This window comes from Orbicella faveolata, unplaced genomic scaffold, assembly GCF_042242905.1.
Source record: "Orbicella faveolata isolate gen_17 unplaced genomic scaffold, um_ofav_v1 contig_47, whole genome shotgun sequence".
Lineage (NCBI taxonomy): Eukaryota > Metazoa > Cnidaria > Anthozoa > Scleractinia > Merulinidae > Orbicella > Orbicella faveolata.
Window position 1 is genome coordinate 24,412,471 of NW_028301577.1, and position 14,640 is coordinate 24,427,110.

Below are 14,640 nucleotides of genomic sequence, written 5' to 3' on the forward strand. Positions count from 1 at the left end.
GAGTCTTATACTTGCGTGCCCTGTGGAGGGAGATCTCACAAGGGCGAACACCGCTCGCTCGGCTTTCTTGAAACTGCCTAAACATGATATGCTTGTGCGATTGCTAGTACTTGGTAATCCGAGAGAATTGGAATAGCCTTTTGTGGCCCGCCTCGCACTCATCCTCATTCCCTAGCGTTCGTAGGGAAGTAAGATTGCGTGACAAACTAACAAACCTTCAATTCAACATCGGGCTGTAACGCTCTCCACTGGATAAATCATGATCCAGTGGATAATGTAGTTTGTTTTGTCAACACTTATGCACCGATAGTGATTTTTCCAGTGGATTGTGTTTTCACCCTTTGAACAACTAGGTCCAGATAATTTTCAGGTTTATGGCTGCCAATCTCGTTAACTTTAGACCACGAGTCCCTCTTTCGCTTAGTCCGTCGTGCGTAACTGCGAGAAAAAAATGGCCGCGCAAACTCCTGGGGGCGAGAAGCGCGCGCGTCTCGCCCCCAGGATTTCACGCGTTTTTTTTCATCGCGGTTTATTTACGGTCTCGCTCGACGGACTAAGCGAAAGAGGGACTACTCGTAGTCTAAGTTAACTCCCGGCATAGTCAATCGAACCAAATCGAACTGTATTTCTATCGAACTCAATCGAACTAAATTGAACTCAATCCAGGAATTGAGTTTGATTGAGTTCGGCAATCGAACCAAATCGAACTCACACAAAAATAGTTGGACAATCGAACTAAATCGAATATTTGATTTCTGAACTCTTGATTTTTTGTAAAATTGGTGTTGAAAATCAAAAACAAGTTTCTCGAGGCTCAAGATGCTTTAGTATAATACGTGTTTTTCATGTTTTCGAGACCACATGACAATCTTTGTTCAAGCGGATTTATTCAGTGAACATACGCAATACTTTGGATTGTGTTCGATTGAGTTCGACTGCCGAACCCAATCGAACACAATCTAATGAATTCAGTTCGGTTCAGTTTGATTTGTTCGACTGAGTTCGAATGGTTCGGAAATCGAACTCACACAAATTTCGGTGTTTGATTTGGCTCAATTGCCGAACTCAATCGAACTCAATCGAACTCAATCCACGGATTGAGTTCGATTGTGTTCAATTGAGTTCGATTTCCGAACGTTGGAGCATGGAGTGACTATACCGGGGTTAACTTCCGGCTTCGATTTCTTTGTCCTACACAAGGTTTGGTATTCAGTCTTGAGTAAACAGCGTTACGGTTTTGAACCCACATATCCAAGTATGAGTCAAGTACTTCCCCCAGGACATTGAGCTCGTGAAGGTTGAAAATGATACAACAGTTATGATTATTAGGCCTTATGCAACAGTTGGTCACGTGACGTGCTTTTAAGAAAACGTTGGTTTGGACATTGTAATACATAAGGTTATCACAAATGAAAAGAACATTTACAAAAAAGCTTACATGAAAATTTTCAGGTTTATATCCTTCATAAAAGGAAATTTTTATGGACATTAGAAATTAGAAGGAGTTGTATGGGAAGAAGTCGCTTTGCCTCCGGTAACGCTCCAGTGGTTTTCTAGACAAATCCTAGAAATTTTAGGAGTTTTCAAGCTGCAATGAAATCTTTGCCTTTCGTTTTAAGAGCCTATAAGTTTCCTTTGTTCCTAATATTTTACACCTCGTTCTATCTTCAATAGTTGTATGCTAGCAGCTTCCTTTTATAGTGGTAGTGATTAATGACAGAATAGGAGGGCAAAGCTTCCCCCGGCTTTCAGTATTCAAATCGTCATTAAATCTCAACCTTCCACCGCAAAATTGGTGTTCTTGTCATTTAAAACATGCTCTTTCCGGTTCTGAAATTCATTTAGCTGCAGCTAAAGGTTTAGAATTATCAGTCACGTGACCAATAGTGTTGTGTTTTTTAGCTAAAGGGGGCTCAAGGGCATCATTTCTTTGTCACTAGGCTAATCATCCAAATCGGATCCTGGATAGCCTAGCCTGGATAAACCTCCCTTTTCTCGAAACCTGCTATCAGGCGTTCTTTTCCCTTCAAGGTGAGGGTAAAAGAGGGGGATTTTTCATTGCTAAACGTTTGTTTTGCCAGCCGGTTCTAGGCTCTCGGTCATCGATAGTAGAAACCAGAAACTGCAAGGGACCGCATACGATAAACGCTGCCAACGTAGGATCTACAAGAGACCTGATCAGCCAAAAAAAATGTATGAAGACAAGCAATAGACTGCAAGGCTGATACTACGTGAAAAACGTTTCGAGACACCAACATGACAAGAACCGATTAAGTAGGATCGCAACAGTGGACAGCTGTTTCGCCCTTCTTGGGGCTCGTCAGCACTGTGTCACTGTAGCGAATATATGTAACGCCAGCCTAAAAGCCAACGCACATAAATTACAAAATGACCCGTACACTATATCAAGAGCGCAAGTGAGTTCAAAGTACGGAACTTGATATAGTGTACGGGTCATTTTGCAATTTATGTGCGTTGGCTTTTAGACTGGCGTTACATATCTTCGCTACAGTGACACAGTGCTGACGAGCCCCAAGAAGGGCGAAACAGCTGTCCACTGTTGCGATCCAACTTTATCGGTTCTTGTCATGTTGGTGTCTCGAAACGTTTTTCACGTAGTATCAGCCTTGCAGTCTATTGCTCCTCGATAGTAGGTACGGGTGGGCGAGAGAAACAAGAGCGGGGTCAGGGAGAGAGAAGGGGAAGAGCTCTCTCCCCAACCCCACTCGTTTTTCTTTCGCCTGCCCACTTTTTCAATCTAATATGCGATCATTCTCGTTCCCATAACCCTTTTCGTTTCTCTTTGCCGACGCGGCCTTGGCATGAGAAACGAAGGGCTCCGGGGCCCGTTTCTCGAAAGCCCCGGAAACTTTTCGGGTCCGTAAAACCATAGCAAAATCTCGAGCCTTACGACAGAGCTGTTGTATTCACATATTCTTAATATGAAGAGAAGTTCCCTTCATACAAGAAGTTTCAGGCGTATACACTTCTCCGTTTTTAGAATGATGCAGATGGACTGAAAATGGCTTTACGGGCCCGAAAAGTTTCCGGGGCTTTCGAGAAACGGGTCCCTGGAGACAAAGCATTTTCCAGGACTTCCGGTATTCATGTATGCAGTCGTTATGTTTCTATATACTGCATGGAATTGTCAATGGCGGCCGTCGTTATTTATAAACATAATATTTTAAATTTAGCGACCACAAGCATGTCACCTTTTGAAATGCAAATGCTTATGATAATTCTCGGAATTATTACCAACAAGCATTTATATTTTCTGAAATGAAAATCTGGAAAAACAAACTGTGAAAAAATTAACTACTTGTAGTATTTTTCGCTTTTCTCGAAGAAACGGTAAACGGACCTCATGCTAGTTAATTCCCACGCCCCTGATGGGTAGGGTGTGAAAATATTCGTCTCGGGATAAAAGTTGTAATTTTTACTCCCCTTGGTGCCAATAATGTTACAAGTATGCGTCTTGTCGGTTGGAAACCCCGTTGACTATTTCGATGAGAAATGTTTGAACAATGACACACCAATAAATTTTCGAAGTATTTGGACGTTGCACCTTACTTGACAATCTTTGCGGTTTCTTTTTGTGTTTCATGACATGTACAACCAGAACTAATATGTTTTTTCACTCCTTTGTTCATTCAGCAGTACTGCAACCGTAGCGGGAGCCGTGGCCGTGGAGGATACGACCTGAGCAAAAAGAAATTAATTTCTGAACCTTATGGGCGGGATTACATAGATAATTTTTCAGAACAGCCGCTTAATTTTGGTCTTTCCTCGTAGGCATGTACTGCACCGAACGCCCAACAGAGTTGCGGGTTTGGTTGGACTTCTATCTGTTAAAATTCCCAACCCCCGGGGCTGGAAAATCACTACTGTGTCACTTTTAAAGTTCCCACTGTAAAATAGTGCCTTATTTTCTCTTCACTTAGATGGAGAGTATTACTTGAAGAATGTATGTGTCATAGCCAGAATAAATGTTTATGCTTCTGAGAAGCTCGTCAGTTATGTACGAAACACTGTGAAGAATGCTCCACCTACCACGCAGCCGGTGAGAATCAATTGCGTAACCCTCTTGTATCGCTGTGATTACATGCGGGCAATCTGTTTATATGCAGCTATTTAAAACAGCATGCAGATATTACATCAGGCAGGTTATCTTGTACTAGGTCATGGCTTGTGTTTATTCACGGGCTTGATAAACTGTAGATATCTGCAACCAGAAGGACGCGGTGTTTGTTCTCTGTGTGAATAGAACACAAAGATCTCATATAGAGAGCTGCCCGCAAACAAGATGGTAATCTACCAACGTTTCTTTGAAAATTCGGGATAAATTAACCAGACGCGTTTTGTGGTTTATGTTGGCCACTGATATCAGCATGATGTGAAGTCGTCGTGTTGAAGTCTGCTCAGTCGCCAACTCACCGACCACCCACACCTTAGAACTGTGCACCGGAAGTGAGCCTAAAACACTTTTTTTTTCCTGCACAGACATCATGAATACAAGAACCTTACTTATTATGTATGAATGGCAGAAATAAAAAGCCGAAGTCTTAACATTGACTTGCATTTTAAGTCTGACAAATGCTAGGCAGAGAACAGATTCCATACAAGTTTCGTTGTAATGAGATTGCGTTACCTTGTCACACAATCTAGACAGCTTTTTACAGTTTACGTTTCCAAGGTTTTATCAAAATAAATTAAGCTTTTCTACCAATTGTTAAATAGTTTTCGTTTTCAATAGTATCTCCAAGGTTTTATCAAAACGAATTAAGTTTTTACACCAATTGTCCGATAGTTTTCTTTTTCAAAAGCGATACTATAATAACAATTTTCTACCCGCAACTGATATCAAACATCCGACTATAAACAAACAATTTTAACTTGGCGGAAAAATGGCTTCCCGCACCCTTCCTTTGGTCAGAAAACAGGAAAAATTGACAACGAGCACCAGCTGAGCCAGGTTTAAAACCATTTAGACAAATCGGATTTCACTCAGTGCGCAGGATGATCTGCAATCTGTAATGCAGTATATGACCAGGCCAGTCGATTGTCTCTGTCATCGAGTCCTGAGCGAGTTATAGCGCAGCATGCCGGTTTTATTAGACAGACAGACAAGCGGGTTCCTCTTGACAATCTTCAGTAGAAGATTTCAACCAGATATGAACCAGAGACGGTAAGAATCAAGTGGTTTTATAAACTTTCAAGTATCATTGTACGCACGCACAATGATGCTTCAGGCGCTTGACTCGAGCCACGCGTATTAAAATGAAAGGCACGCACGTCATGATCCATGATATTCTTGGAAAACCGGAAATATGTAAGTGCAGTGGAATGCACTGCATACTTCCTTGATTCGTGATATCGATATTTTCCCACGGTCTTACACAAAGAGGATAAGATTGCTCATATTCGCTCAACCCAAAAATTTGACCTCCATTTGTATTGAAGTCACATCGGCTAAAATATTTTCACGTCAACTGTTAAGCAATAAAATGAGCACTCGGCTAGAGGATTTGGATTATGGAAACAAAAATATTATGAAAATTAATTCTTCTAAACAAATAACAAAGCATTTTATTTTTAACTTGCCTTGGAAGATCAGTACCCGGTTTGTGAAGGATCTAAGCGTCAAGAAAGGTATTCCAAGCGATCTAAAAATATGCGACGTTTCCACCCCCAGGAGGTTTATTTGTGCACCAGAAAGAACGCTCGCCTCATGCCTCAATCACCTTGCGCGTTCAGCGTATCTTGTTACACTTTTTGCCCTCAAACAAAGCGAAGCTGACGCAGTTCGTAGATATTTATAAACTAAACGAACAGTGACCAATTTTTTGTTTTTAATGTTTAAGTTTAAGTTGACTTGCATCCAACAATTTATCACAATCATATAGTTATAAGACGCCAAGAAACCGTTCATTCATTTTGGAAACAGCCATCTCAAGGCGTCTCCGGAATTTCGGCCAGTTTACAAAGCGGGTTTAGACAATCCTAAGTTGTGATCTTTAATATCTGTTTGCTTGCAAAGCAAACGAGTGTTTACACAGCATTTTCCTAGAAAGACTGAGAGTTCAACTCTCAGTACAGTGATACAAGCCTACCCTTGCGAAATACGAAGTCACACCCTTAAACGTTAACATTAAATATAAATCATAAGATTTACTACTCATAAGAGGAACGATTGGTGAGAAGCATTCATCGTAACAGGGTTTTCCACTAAATACAAACAACACTCTAATCATATTTTCAAAACGTTGTGGCTCAAATTACTAAACTTTCAACGGAGTTTAAACTTTCCAAATTTCACCAAAGCCGAAAACGGCCAACCAGTGTTTTACACAGTAAAAATGGGTATCAAGACTATTCTGTTTGAAACTTAACAAAGCATAACATAGCTAACATTCCTTTTGTCTCTGATCAAGCAACTACTGTCCATGAGGACTTTGAAACCTTATCTAGCTCTACAATGACGTTAATTTATGGAAATCTATCCGAGTTTTTCCCGCGCGTTGACGCAATTCATGCAAATTATATCCATTGATTGAAAATATCACGGTCAAAAATAGCACTTATCAACAGCAAAGCTATGATCTCAATGGAAAACAGTTACTTTCGAAGAAGAAAAATCCTTCTTTCTTCCACCGTTTTCGAATCGGAAGTAATTTGGCGTTGAGACAACGCAAAAATTTCTCACCTTCAGTGTGAATGATTATTCGTTTCTACGGTGCGGAAGCGCTACAAGCGGTATAAGATACACATTTGCGATCAGACAAGTAATTTAAACCAATATTGGTCCGAAATTTCTAAACAGCGACTAACCTACGCTTTCTTTGCAAAAACATATTCTTTGCTATTTATATATATACTTATAGCTATAGGTTATATACAGTCTTAGTAAAGTTAGTAAAAGGCGAATGAAAATAGCGCAGAGTAAACAAAAAGTTATTTTCGCTTTTGTCCAAGCGCATAAAATCGGTCTAATAGTTCTTGGTTTTTCCTGCGTTCTTTGTCAAGTTCTGCAAGCAATCGAATTTCGTCCTTTTTCAGTTTATCGACGCAATCCTTCGCTTTTCTCAGGATTGTAACCTTGGGAGCTCGTTCATTGTCTTTTATTTCTGGAACCTCCTCTCGGAGAATGTGAAAGCTTGTCTTCAGATCATTCCTTCGTTTCCGTTCAAGTACATTATGAGTAGCTCTTTTACTCACGTCTCCCTCTTCGTCTGAAGTTGAGCTATTTTGTCGTTTAAAATCTTTTCTGCTTTCTTTTGTTGGACTTGTAGCCGACACAGCCGCTTTCGGTTTCATCGCCACCGGTTTAAAACGTTTTGCCGGCGGTTCATCAGTAACTTGCGGCAAACGCTTTCGCTTGGGTTTCTCGATAGTGACAACGTCGATTTCTTCTTCTGTTGGACAGTTGAATAAAAAAAAATAATATTTAGACCGATGGCAAAAGAAAATCAAATCACTTAGACAAAATTATAATCGATTGCACAGGACTGCAGGAAATCATTACTTTTGGAAAAATAATCAAGCTTATAGCTTAACTTTGATTTTCAACTTAACTGTTAACAGGAAATTGGTTGGAGTATGAATGACAGACTCGCTCACTTACCTGAATCGCTTGAAGTATGAGATCCACATAAGTTTTGATGTGATTCGTTTATAGGGTAGGGAAATACTGTTGCTGGATCCACACAATCGGAGCTTACATATTCAACTGGCGGCGGAGTTGAACAAGGAGTCTCGTAAATATCATCAGTGTTCACAAGGACTTTAATATCCAGCGTACTTTCGTAGTTTGAACGAATACCGTTTGAACCGTTCCACATACAATCTTGAATGAGTTTCGACTTCAAACTGCACAGAGAGAATTCCACAGTGGCCAGGGGTGCAGGCGAACAGCTATCCTCGTCTAGTTTCTCGGTCACAATTTGTAGGGTATCAGCAACTGAGCAGTAGCTACCTTCGAATGAATCGAAGTCGACCGGCGAATGTGGAGGTGATCGAGAGGGAGAGCGGGGAGGTGTTGGAAGAAGTTCAAACTTTTTCCATATATCATGAGTTGGGACTGGTGTACTGTATCCTTCACTTTCGTTCTCGTCTTTTTCTGAGTGAAAGAAGTATGTCGCGTCCGGGTCGTTTTCCAGCGCAAATGGTTTGCACAAGGATCCGACTTGAACAGCCATTCTACAACAAGACAGAAGCGGAAATAAGCTCACATTCAACGTACTACAACTAATCTACAAACGATTACATCACAAATTACCTTCCCTTTTACGCTAACCATATATTTTGAAGATATCAAACTTTTAATACTTTAGAACTAGAAACTTAGAGCTGCTCGAATGTTTTTTTCAGAGAGATTAACTCGCCATTTAAATCGCAAATTAAAGTTCTGCAAAGAGCGAATGAATGAATGAATGAACTTGGGACGGTGCAAAGCTCCAAACTTCGAACACTAAATCGAGACGCCTTTCGGCCTCTTTACCTTATGAAATTCTGGGAGACTGCAGTTCTGCAGTTTAAGTGCCTGGAGGATTCCTCAGGAGGTCTTCCAACGGCAACTAGCCCGAATTTCTGCGGCTGAAGAAAAGAACGGGGCGTACGCGGAAAGCAAATTTCAATTCTCCTGCGAAATTCATGTGAATATATTAACAAAAATCTGTACCAATCAAAAAGCGAGGCTAATTAACGTTGCTATAACAACGTCACGCGTACACGTGATTATTCCTTGCCGAGCGAGCTGCAGGCGTGAAATTTACTGTAAAAAGCCCTCTTTTCGAAGGTATTTGTTCCGCTTTCAAAATTGCTGAGCCTGATTAACAGGAACAATGAGAACAGGTTCAGCTAGCAAGGCTTATTTTGTAGTTTTCCGTTTTCAGTAGAAAGAACGATGTCTTGTTTATGTTTTTTAACGGCTTTCAAAACTCTCCCCTGGGCCATGGACCATAAACAAAAGAATCACACTTTCTGATCGATGCCTAATTTACAACTTTATTGTGGACTAATGCCAAGAAAATATTTCCTAATACTTTGCCAATGTTTAGAGATGAAAGTTTTCCCTTAAAAAAATTGCCTCCAAGGAAAGCGCAAGGCAGACAAACAGGAGACCATTAGCCATTTTATTTGGCTTTTATAATCTCGAAAACAATTTGTTCGCGAACAAATACTTAAAACTACAGCTGGCGAGACGGCAGGTTATGTTCAAGTTATTGAGACCAAGGATTAAACCATGGCTATCAAAAGAATAGCCTATTTATTCTCTCCAGTCAACCGGAAACCACCTTTATCGATAAGAAAAGCCAAACTAAAATAAGCCAAATGCTTTCGGAGAAATAGCATCTAGATTTCAAGTCTGCTCTCTTAAATGTTGATATTATTAACTATTTGGTTTTAACAAGATGCTTGTCATTCCATGTGCACTAGTTCAATAGAATAGCCGAGGTTTGAAATTAACAATAAATTGTACTGATCCAGTAATTACACGAAGATTTAGTGTATGGAGACAATAGGTGCAAAAAGGATTTAGGGCGAAGTGCTTCCCGCATTACTTTTAACAGCGATGCAATTATCAACTCAGATATTCCACTCAAAATATTTATTTCTTGGATTCTCCTGCCTCAACGCGCTTCTGAGTCCACCGGAAGTTACCACCCAAGGACATTTTCCCGCGAAAGCAGTTCATATGACTGACACACGGTGACAGGGTCGGGATTTTGACTATAACAAACAAAAATCACCCTACGTAATTGAATGGAAGAAAAAAGTAAGGTCAAATGGGTTATCTAAACTATATTCACTGGTAACCAAGCATGTAATAAACGAAAGCGAATTATGCCGGCCGAAAAATACATAGCGCAGCCACCAGTGGCTTTTGACAGAGAAAAATCACAACTTGTTTTACATTGTAGTTTCGCAATAACAAGCTGACCTTGACAGTTATCACGCTAGCTTTTGTTTGACGTGCGATGAGTTTGTTATTCAAAAGTTTTTTTATCCCAAATGCGACCTAACATTTCAGACTTGTCAATACAGCGAGGCCACCCACGGCCTTCTTCTGGACAACATGATAAGCTCTTGTTTGTGTTTACACTTCAATCAGCGCGGAGGAAAGCATGAAAAACCGCGAGTAATGGAACTTTTCCTGTTTTACGCTTTCTCGACACCAAGTGCACAAAGAAATGCTTATTTGCAGGCAACGACTTGAGGTATTCAATTAATTGGTACCCTTAGTCTTGCGAAATACACGCAGAGTAATATTGCTCAACTTAACTTGAGTACAAGGTTCAAATTGTTTTACAAATCAAAAATTTGATAGTCTCCACTCAGGTGATAATCAATATAACAAAAGTAATTTGCAGCAGGTTATGTACTTGTACAGCATTACAACATGCTATAAATATTATGTTTTGATGGCAATACAAGCCGGCTCGTTTACAGTTTGTGATATTGTGGGTATACTTTAAATAAACGCCAAAAAAAAGTCTTCCTTGTTGATTCATACTAGTAGAAGGCTTTTACGAAAACACTTGGGTCTGAAACATTCTTAGCAAACAAAGACAGCTTTGCTCGTTGTCAGTTATAACATCCTCTATAGTTTCTTCTTACGTTCCCCTCAAAATTTTTTCGTGACAATTCCGTTTGCTAAAGAAATCGTTTAAAGTTTTTTTCTTTTCCCTTAGTTTTTCTTGATCTTCGCCCCTGGAATTGCGAATGTAAAGGATTAAATATTTTGCAATGAGACAAAATAAAACATGACTTAAGTAATCTGCAATGTAGAAAAAGAAACCTTTTTGGCGCAGCCTGCGTTTTTTCACGTCACAAAAAGCGGAACGCTACTGAAACGAACTCAAGATGCTGACAGGAAACGCGGCCAAAAAATTGTGACAAAAGCAGGCGCATCAAAAAATACGATAGGAAATTTAATTTTCGAAAAAATCTGCGACAATTACAATTTATACTTAGATCGTAAATTCCTAAACGCAAACAAATAAAATCACAATGGCAAGTTAGATGAACTATTACAAATAACAAAAATCACATTGGTGAAAACTTCCGACGGGATAAACAGCTTTACGATTTTACCACAAGATTTTGACGTGCAGCTGAGGACGGTGAGTTTTGCGCTTGCCATATAACATTCTCTCGTTTCCTTGTGCTGTTTTCTCTCACACGGAACGGTACAAAAGGTCACGTTTTTAAAAAAACAGGTCTCGGCAATGTTATCTTCTGGATTGGTCTAAATTGTGCTTATGTTAAATTCACATCAGTGAGCCTGAATGAAGACATAACTAAGAAGCATTCTATTCTCACCGCGTTTCACTTCATCTTTGGAATTACAACAACAATATTGAACAACAGTGCAGTTCAACAGCTTTCCAACAGTTTTCTGTTTTTCCTTTGTAATTTCAAATCTTGCCAATGCATATTTTGGTTGCGTGCAAGCTGTGAGAAACATTTAGCCGCTCGGCAGCTTTCTTATCAAAACTTGACCTCTGCTGTCATGTAGAGCCCTTGAAAGAAGCGAACTCATATATTTATAAATACCTACTCTTGAAGATAACATTCTTCAGCGACCAATCATCGCCAATAAAGGAGTGTAACTAGTCATGTATGTTCTCTTATGTCGATGATTCATTTCAGCGAGTCTGTGTGTGTTAACAGCCACAGGGCGTTTTGCCTTTGCATGTGTGTCGAATGAATCTGTACCATGACCCCCAGGGATGCATTGAAAACGGCCAATCTTGTAATACAGCGCTGCATGTAGAACATCCGTTTTCTACATGACCGAATTTCCCGCCATACGGTATGTCTGTCCGAGCATGACAGTTCTAGAAAGCCGAATTCAATTAATCACTTGAAAACAAGTACTTGGCAGGGACACATTGGCGGCAGGCCGGCAGGTTATTCATTGCAGTGACTGACTGTAGTTCCTGAGCCTTTGTCGAGAGGAGTCACAGCGTACCGCTTCCTACGTCATCAGTACTGTTTGCTGTAGTTTATTAGCAACGACAAAAGGTCTAATATCTGAAGTACTATAATCGACTAATCTACCAATACCCCAAGCAATAATCTTAATCAAGAAAGTCGTGAACAATTAAACAAGAGGGTTTTGCCTCGCTTAGTTAATAAACCGTGAAACACTCATGACTTAGAAGGACCGACACGCTTGAGAAATTTCCTGAGTGTAAGATAGAAACACACGGTAAAAATAGTACCTCAAGCTTTACACGTGCGCGCAGTTTCCGCTAATAACTTCAACGGTGTTCATTATGAGAAAGTGTATATTGCTCTCCATAAAAAGAATATTCCAAAGAACAGTAAAACGGAAATAACTGAGCGATATCGAAGCTGATATGTGTTTTATTTAAACCCACACACTGATCATTCTATCAGTTTTATTTTCCCTCATTTCCCGCCTTTAAAAAATTTGCGGTTAAAACGTGACAGTCATGCTGCTACGATTTCCGGCCAATAAAGAAAGGAACGAACAAACGAAATTCCTATTTAAAAAAAAAATATTTCAAAGATTACGATCCGTAAGGATTACGTGAGTTGCAAGAACAACATACAATACTGAATTTTTTTCGCGCCCTTATTCATGGTTGTTTAGTTGAATTAGACTGGAGTAAACAATATTCGTTACATTAAAAAACAAAATATAACAAACCATAGCTGCAAAATTAAACGTTTTTACTCCAGGCTTGATGGATACAGTATCTAATATATCCTAACTGATGATTTTATTTGCTTCTCCTTACGCACGGTCTCCTTGACAATGTGGCATGTTGATCAGTTGAAATGAGAAGTTACAAGTTAATCATTCTTGGTGATTAAAAAAGTTTTTGTTTGAAAACTTAGCTAGTAAAAACAAGTTTTCTCAGTGATTGAAGGTTTACATGAAACAAACTGCTGGCATTTAGCACTTATTTGCAGAAATGCCAGAAATTTTGAATGATTTAAAAATAAAACACAAATAGAGATGATAAACAATGTACCTCAGGGGTTTTTTTTTTTTTTTTTTTAATTGACCCGAACATTTACGTTTTCAATGATTTCTTCTTTTTCCTCTTGTTTTATTTTCATTTCTGGCCGTAAATCAAACATAATATGATCAAAGTTTAATTCTGTATGAGAAGAAAATGAATCAAAATTCGCTTACGTGATCCCGTACCGCAAACATTTCTCACGTAGAAACTGAAAAAAAAAATATCTACCTTTGGGCCGGTACAAGGATCAGATTAATCAAAGTGTGAAGTTGGGGGGCTATTTTCCCTCAAATTTCACATACTTTTATATAGTTATATGAAAGAGAAAAGTCATTTACCTTCATTAAGTTGATGTGGTTGTAGTCCAAGATGCCAACCAACTGATTCCTTGCATGCAGCAGGACGGCTGTGATATAAGTTGTGGTAGGGTTTGACACACGAAACGAAATGACTGTATTGTTACTGTCAATCAAAGAGCTCTTTGTCATGGTTCAACTGTTACTGATAACCGTGATAAACACCTCTTCCTCTATTTATTTTCTTAATCCGCGTGGGTCACAACCAATATCCGCGCTATACTTTGTCGGCTTGGAACAGGTTTGAACAACACTTCGTAGTTTTTTTCTGCCTGCTGTGATGATCAGTCGTGGCACGCAGGATCATGCTTCTCTCAGCAGTCTTCGGTATGGAGGTTCCCTTGAAATCTTTTAAGAAATCTGGGCGGGATGCCTGTGTGTTAGCAATATTAAAAAGCAAACAGTCATTTTAACCAATTATTGGAGAAACTGAAAAGAAAACGCACTTAACATTCACATTCCAAAACGACACGTAACAGTCAGATTTGTTAAAAACGAGAGACACATGTCTTGAATTGTTGAAATGAACTGTGTTCATGTGACGGGTCCGGAGTTTGCTCAATCACACACTTCTTCAACTTGTCGGGCGCCTGTTTTGACTTCGTGAAATTGCGTGCAAACCGTATATTTATTGGTTTTCATTCACCATCTTGACTTGTCAGTTTGGTGGATTGGATTGTTTGAATTAAAACTCTGTTTGCGTAACTTTGTTTTGTCTTGAGCTTTTAAAACGCCTGTGTTTAAAAAGGAATTTCAAACACAAACATGACGTCACGTATCCGTCTGGGACTGGGATAATCACGATAATTAACTCCTTCACTTTCGAACCAACATCGAAACTTCACTTTCGCACCAATCTAGTGCCTCCTTAGTTTCGAAACAAAAAACTTAAGCCCTGTGCGAGAAGATGGCTAAGTTAAGCTATTGAGTAGCCCTAAATTGATATTTGCTCAAGTTCAAAGAAACCGGTTAATTAATTAGATTGTGACGAACTCGAATCACGAAAATGTGAAACTTGTTGGCTCAAGGGGTTAGTTTTCAACTAATCATCGCATCTTTTTTTTGCATTTAATGTGTTAATCACATAAGAATTTAAAAGGTTTTTAATCGTATGAGAAAAAATAAAGATTTTAGTCACCTTTTCCAGTGAGAGCCGCTTGCTACATTTTATTTTCGAGGCAATCGATGTATAGTTCTTGTTTTGTTTGTCCATGTTGTTTCCTTTTACATGTCGTTTTAGTTTCATACCGGAAGTTTCCTGCGTACATAGTAAACCGGAAGTCACT

General features: G+C 39.4%; 1 protein-coding gene across 2 annotated transcripts; it reads right to left on the minus strand.

Moving 5' to 3' along the window:
* Positions 1 to 5,832: 5,832 nt before the first annotated feature.
* On the minus strand, positions 5,833 to 13,988 carry LOC110061087 (transcriptional regulator Myc-1-like). Of its 2 annotated transcripts, none has more exons than XM_020767912.2 (3): positions 13,337 to 13,988; positions 7,622 to 8,196; positions 5,833 to 7,412 (listed from the first exon to the last, which is right to left on the minus strand). In XM_020767912.2, exons 2-3 carry the CDS (start codon positions 8,193 to 8,195, stop codon positions 6,952 to 6,954), a joined length of 1,035 nt encoding a protein of 344 aa, XP_020623571.2. In that variant the 5' UTR covers position 8,196; positions 13,337 to 13,988; the 3' UTR covers positions 5,833 to 6,951. The 2 variants fall into 2 exon arrangements, with proteins under 2 accessions (XP_020623571.2, XP_020623570.2); XM_020767911.2 differs by lacking the exon at positions 13,337 to 13,988 and adding an exon at positions 8,498 to 8,659.
* Positions 13,989 to 14,640: the final 652 nt, after the last annotated feature.

Excerpts from the sequence above, each read along its gene's own strand:
- LOC110061087 (XM_020767912.2), bottom strand. The coding sequence starts at position 8,195 with ATGGCTGTTCAAGTCGGATCCTTGTGCAAACCATTTGCGCTGGAAAAC. Across the intron at positions 7,413-7,621 it reads TCATACTTCAAGCGATTCAG|AAGAAGAAATCGACGTTGTC; the intron begins GTAAGTGAGCGA and ends ACTGTCCAACAG.